The sequence below is a fragment of the Chiloscyllium plagiosum genome, unplaced genomic scaffold, assembly GCF_037043375.1.
Source record: "Chiloscyllium plagiosum isolate Xiang-an unplaced genomic scaffold, Cpla_swu_hap1 HiC_scaffold_18, whole genome shotgun sequence".
Lineage (NCBI taxonomy): Eukaryota > Metazoa > Chordata > Chondrichthyes > Orectolobiformes > Hemiscylliidae > Chiloscyllium > Chiloscyllium plagiosum.
This window is the reverse complement of record NW_028270156.1, coordinates 67,292,184-67,298,366: the sequence shown is the minus strand read 5'-3', so window position 1 is coordinate 67,298,366 and position 6,183 is coordinate 67,292,184. Positions and strand designations below refer to the sequence as shown.

The 6,183-nt window shown below is 49.0% G+C and overlaps 1 protein-coding gene across 1 annotated transcript in view; it reads left to right on the top strand.

The window, feature by feature from the left end:
- Positions 1–4,955, top strand: part of creb3l1 (cAMP responsive element binding protein 3-like 1) — a 194,602-nt gene extending 189,647 nt beyond the window's left edge. The window contains exon 11 of the mRNA XM_043706199.2: positions 3,509–4,955. Coding sequence (XP_043562134.2) covers positions 3,509–3,813 — 305 coding nt within the window. The 3' untranslated portion in view covers positions 3,814–4,955. The remainder of the gene's footprint in view (positions 1–3,508) is intronic.
- The last annotated feature ends 1,228 nt before the right edge of the window (positions 4,956–6,183 follow it).

Here is a 6,183-nt window from a genome sequence, read left to right as displayed (position 1 = left end):
TGATCATTGAGTCATAGTGTCATAGAGATATACAGCACTGTGGTTGTTGGGGGTCCAACAGGTTATCTCAGCTCCAGGACATCTCAATAGGAGTTCCTCAGGGTAGTGTCCGAGGCCCAACCATCTTCAGCTGCTTCATCAATGACCTTCCCTCCATCATAAGGTCAATGATTTGTGACTCTTGAAGTGATCCATGTGCAAATGCAACAAAACGTGTATAATGTCCAGGCTTGGGCTGACACTTGGCGACAGGATGTACATGTATTTGGAAAGGCAAGGACTGATTCGGGATAGTCAACATGGCTTTGTCCGTGGGAAATCATGTCTCACAAACTTGATTGAGTTTTTTGAGGAAGTAACAAAGAAGGTTGATGAGGGCAGAGAGGTAGATGTGATCTGTATGGACTTCAGTAAGGCATTCGACAAAGTTCCCCACGGGAGACTGATTAGCAAGGTTAGATCTCACGGAATACAGGGAGAACTAGCCATTTGGATACAGAACTGGCGCAAAGGTAGAAGACAGAGGGTGGTGGTGGAGGGTTGTTTTTCAGACTGGAGGCCTGTGACCAGTGGAGTGCCACAAGGATCAGTGCTGGGCCCTCTATTTTTTTGTCATTTACATAAATGATTTGGATGTGACCATAAGAGGTACAGTTAGTAAGTTTGCAGATGACACCAAAATTGGAGGTGTAGTGGACAGCGAAGAGGGTTACCTCAGATTACAACAGGATCTGGACCAGATGGGCCAATGGGCTGAGAAGTGGCAGATGAAGTTTAATTCAGATAAATGCGAGGTGCTGCATTTTGGGGAAGCAAATCTTAGCAGGACTTATACACTTAATGGTAAGGTCCTAGGGTGTGTTGCTGAACAAAGAGACCTTGGAGTGCAGGTTCATAGCTCCTTGAAAGTGGAGTCGCAGGTAGATAGGATAGTGAAGAAGGCGTTTGGTATGCTTTCCTTTATTGGTCAGAGTACTGAGTACAGGAGTTGGGAGGTCATGTTGTGGCTGTACAGGACTTTGGTTAGGCCACTGTTGGAATATTGTGTGCAATTCTGGTCTCCTTCCTATCGGAAAGATGTTGTGAAACTTGAAAGGATTCAGAAAAGATTTACAAGGATGTTGCCAGGTTTGGAGGATCTGAGCTACAGGGAGAGGCTGAACAGGCTGGGGCTGTTTTCCTTGGAGTGTCAGAGGCTGAGGGGTGACCTTATAGAGGTTTACAAAATTATGAGGGGTATGGATAGAGTAAATAGACAAAGTCTTTTCCCAGGGGTCAGGGAGTCCAGAACTAGAGGGCATAGGTTTAGGGTGAGAGGGGAAAGATATAAAAGAGACCTAAGGGGCAACTTTTGCACACAGAGGGTGGTACGTGTATGAAATGAGCTGCCAGAGGAAGTGGTGGAGGCTGGTACAATTGCAACATTTAAGAGGCATTTGGATGGGTATATGAATAGGAAGGGTTTGGAGGGATATGGGTCGTGTGCTGGCAGGTGGGACTAGATTGGGTTGGGATATCTGATCGGTGTGGATGGGTTGGACCGAAGGGTCTGTTTCCATGCTGTACATCTCGATGACTCTATGACTCTAAGTAACACTCATGCCACACAAATGCCAGGCAATGACTGTCACCAATAAGAGACAATCTACCCATCGCCCCTTGACATTTAATAATTTAACATCACTGAATCCCCCAATATCAACATCCTGGGGGATACCATTGTGAACAAATGCAACTGGACTCACCACACATGGCTACAAGAGCAGGTCAGAGGCTCATGGTATGGCAGCAAGTCACTCATTCCCGACTCCGCAAAACCCTGTCCACCCTCTGCAAAGCACAAGTCAAGAGGTGTCATGGAATACCCCAACTTTCCTGGATGGGTGCGACTCCAAAACCGCTCATGAAGTTTGAAACCATCCGGGACAAAGCAGCCCATTTGATTGTACCACATCCACAAGCACCCCTTCCTACAGGACACGAACTGCAGCGATTCAAGATGGCCGCTCACCACCATCTTCCCAAGGGCAAGGGGAAACATACAATAAACACTGGCTTTACCATGATGCCAATCAGCTCTGAGTGAATTAAAGAAACAAACAAACTTCAATTAGATCATCCCGGAATTGTTTATGAAGTTTCTGTCAGTAAAAACATAAATGGGACCAGAAGTTGAGAAGTTCGGAGGACCTGATTATTTATATCCTAGAGTATTGAAGGTGGTGGCTGTAAAGAGAGTCAATGCATCAGTGATCGTCTTCCGAAATTCCATAAATTCAGGAATGATTCCTGATTGGAAGGTTGGAATTGTCACACCACTATTTAAGAAAGGAGGAAGGGAGCTCTGGATCAGTTCGCCTGCCACTACAGGAAATACTCGGATCTATTGGAGAGAAGGTGATAATTGGACATTTCGAAAATAATGTTCCGATTGGGAAATGCCAACACCATCGAGTCATAGAGATGTACAACATGGAAACAGACCCTTCCGTCCAACCCGTCCATGCCGACCAGATATCCCAACCCAATCTAGTCCCATCTGCCGGCACCCGGCCCATATCCCTCCAAACCCTTCCTATTCATATATCCATCCACATGCCTCTTAAATGTTGCAATTGTACCAGCCTCCACGACTTCCTCTGGCAGCTCATTCCATACATGTACCACCCTCTGCATGAAAAAGTTGCCCCTTAGGTCTCTTTTATATCTTTCCCCTCTCACCCTAAACCTATGCCCTCTAGTTCTGGGCTCCCCGACCCCAGGGAAAAGACTTTGCCTATTTATCCTATCCATGCCCCTCATAATTTTGTAAATCTCTATAAGCTCACCCCTCAGCCTGCGACACTCCAGGGAAAACAGCCCCAGCCTGTTCAGCCTCTCCCTGTAGCTCAGATCCTCCAACCCTGGCAACATCCTTGTAAATCTTTTCTGAACCCTTTCAAGTTTCACAACATCTTTCCGATAGGAAGGAGACCAGAATTGCACGCAATATTCCAACAGCGGCCTAACCAATGTCCTGTACAGCCGCAACATGACCTCCCAATGTCGAAAGAGAAACGAGGAGGGATCTCGGAGAGAGAGGTCCATTTTTGGAATTCATATCACCAAATAAAAATAATCCTGAGTCTGAATGGGGATAAGCTAGGTGTGTGTACGCGGTTGTTCACTGTTTTCTACAGCGTGTAGAAACATCTGTTAATACATCTGCCACAATCCGACTTTGACAGAGAGGGTCTGGGTCATTGGAACACAGTCATGGCAGAGTTGGGCAGGCTGTTGACTGACAAAGGGGAGGGGGGTGGTGAGAGGTTATCAGGAAAGCCAAGTTAGGCCGTGTTTACAGCAGCCATGGTATAATTAAATATTCTAATGCAGATGCGCCAGCAGAGGTTTGGGGGGGAGGAGATGGGGAGGGGGTGGGGGGCGGTGGGAGGGGGGGGTGGTTGGCATTTCCCTGGATCCCAAGCTGCAGAACCCCCTGACCACTTCCTGTGTTTGCTTTGCCCAGTTCAGTCCAGGAGACTGCTGTTTTACGATGAGGGGTCCCCCCTGGAGGAGCACTACCCCGCCTTCTTCCCGATGGAGAGCTCCGAGGATTGGGAGCTGTCACCCGGAGGCGCGAGAGACCAGAAGGGGTCACTTGACCCATCAAGTGACTACACCAGCTGGTCGCAGGAGGCGAGCAAATATCTGAGCAACGCCCACGTGGGGGTGATCGGCTCCAATGAGACTGACCACAGGAAATTAGTTCAGGAGAAAGCACATAGCGAGAGATGGGCATCAACAGCTGTGATCACAGCGAAATCTTTGTAACTGGACTGGCCTTTAATTCACCCTTCGGTAGAGATCCTTTTATTTTGCAAGCCTAAAATGTTCAATGTTTTGTTCTTGCGAGTGCCTGGGGATCTGTGTCCGAATGCCTGTGTATGGGTTGCGCGTGTGTACGTAGGTCTGTGTGTCAGCGCAGTGAATGTGTGCATTAGATTCTCTAGGTGTTGCTGTTCCTACCACAGTCTGCACTGATCTGCCCCACGCTCTTCACCATTTTCATTACCCTCTCCCCTCCTCACCCCCCCCCCCCCCCCCCCTCCCCCAGCACGTCACTTGCTCCTTCCCCATTACACTCTTCACGGTGGCCTTTTCCTGTTCTCTGTCAGTGGATTCTGCAGTCAGCACTGCTGTCCTCACGTACCTCCCTCCCTTTACTTGGTTACGAATCACGCACAGCACCAGCTTCTAGTCCGACAGGTTTAACTGGAAGCACTAGCTCTCGGAGCGCCGTTCCTTCAGGTTGATGAAGGAGCGACGCTCCGAAAGCCCAGTGCTTCCAATTAAACCTGTCGGACTAGAAGCTGGTGCTGTGTGATTTTTTTTTTTAACTTTGTCCACCCCAGTCCAACACCGGCCTCCTCGATTTGCCCCTCTCCATTCTCGCTCTCTGCGGCCTTTGCTTCATTTCACACTATTAGGAATGAGTTCCTCGCTACAGCTCCTCCCTCCTCTCACCCTCCTCCTCATTGCTAACTCTCAAGCCCTTCACTATGTGTTCCTCACCATTCCCACTGTTGGTGGTTGGCCTTTTGGGATATGTACAGGATGGTCCGAATGATGTGGTGTAGATTGGCACAGACAAAGGGGACCCATAACTCAAGAGTGGCACGCCTATGAAAAGCAGTGAACCCCCTGAATCAAAGTTTAAGGTGCGAATCCTCCGGGAACATCCTGGTTAGACATGCTGTGGTTCATATCACCAAATAAATATAATCCTGAGTCTGAATGGGGATAAGCTAGGTGTGTGTACGCGGTTGTTCACTGTTTTCTACAGCGTGTGGAAACATCTGTTAATACATCTGCCACAATCCAACTTTCATGATGGAGGGGTGTGGGAACAATATCCAGCTACCATGTTATAGCAGCTATTTAGAAATAAAATGCTTCCTGTTGCATTCAAATGACTGCGTGGAGCTATTGTGCTTTATTTCCCACCACACGAGCGGCTCAGAACGAGGGGGACGGACGGGTACATGATGGGAAGGTGCCGGGGTTGCACTGGGGTGGGCGAAGTCAGAGGTCGCACGGCGCCGCGTCATAGTCCCAACAGGTTCATTTGAAAGCGCAGGCTTTCGCAGTGCTGTCAGGCGAAGTGGAGGGCAGCGCACCGGCATAGAACGTAGAGGCGGATAGATAATGGCAGGATAATTCCAAGGAGGCTGGATCAGCTGGGAGTTTTCTCCCTGGGAGTTGAGGGATGGTTTATAAAATCACGAGGGGTATAGATAAGGTGAATGGCAGGTCTCCGTTACTCGGGGTGAGAGATTTCGAGACGAGGGGGACATGGTTTTGAGATGGGGTGGGGGTGGGGGGGGGGAAGATTTAAAAAAAGACCTGAGGGACGTTTGTTTTACTCAGGGAATGGTTTGTGTGCGAATCGAACTTCCAGAGGAAGTGGTGGATGCGGAATCAGGCACAACCTGAAGACATTTCGATAAGTTCATGAATAGGAAAGGTTGGGAGGGATATGGGTCAAGGTGGGACTAGTTTAGTTTGGGATATTGGACCGAAGGGTCTGTTTCCGTGCGTGTAAGACCCCGTGACTCAATAACAGCTTGGAATAGTATGAAGCGTGTTGACGATCTAAGGAAAGACCTGCTGGCATTGGACGCAGTCCAGAGGAGGTTCGTTGTACTGAGCCTGGTTATGGAGGGACTGTCTTATGAAGCGAGGTTGAGTAGGTTGGGCCCCTACTCGCCGGGGTTTGGAGGAATGAGGGGTAACTTTATGGAAACATGCAGGATTCTCACTGGGATTGACAGGGTCAATGGGGGAAAAGGTCTTTCTCCTTGGCGGCATAATCTCAGACTGAAGGGTCACACATTCGGTGACACAGAGGAATTCCTTCTGTCGGACACTAGGGAATCTGTTGAGGTCTGTACTGCAGTGGGTTGTTAAAGCTGGGCCGTTACTCAAGGCTGAGACAGGCAGATTTTTAATCAGGCCTGGAGTCAAGGGTTAGAGGGAAAAGGCGGACACTGGGAGAGTGAGCACCTCCCGAAGGAGATGGATGCTGGCCTGCGGGCCTTATCGTGTGAAAACATCTCAATGTTTCAAAACCGGGGGGGGGGGGGGGAACAAACCCCAAAAAAGGCCATTGACAGTGAGAACGTTCCTACATACTTTGTGTCT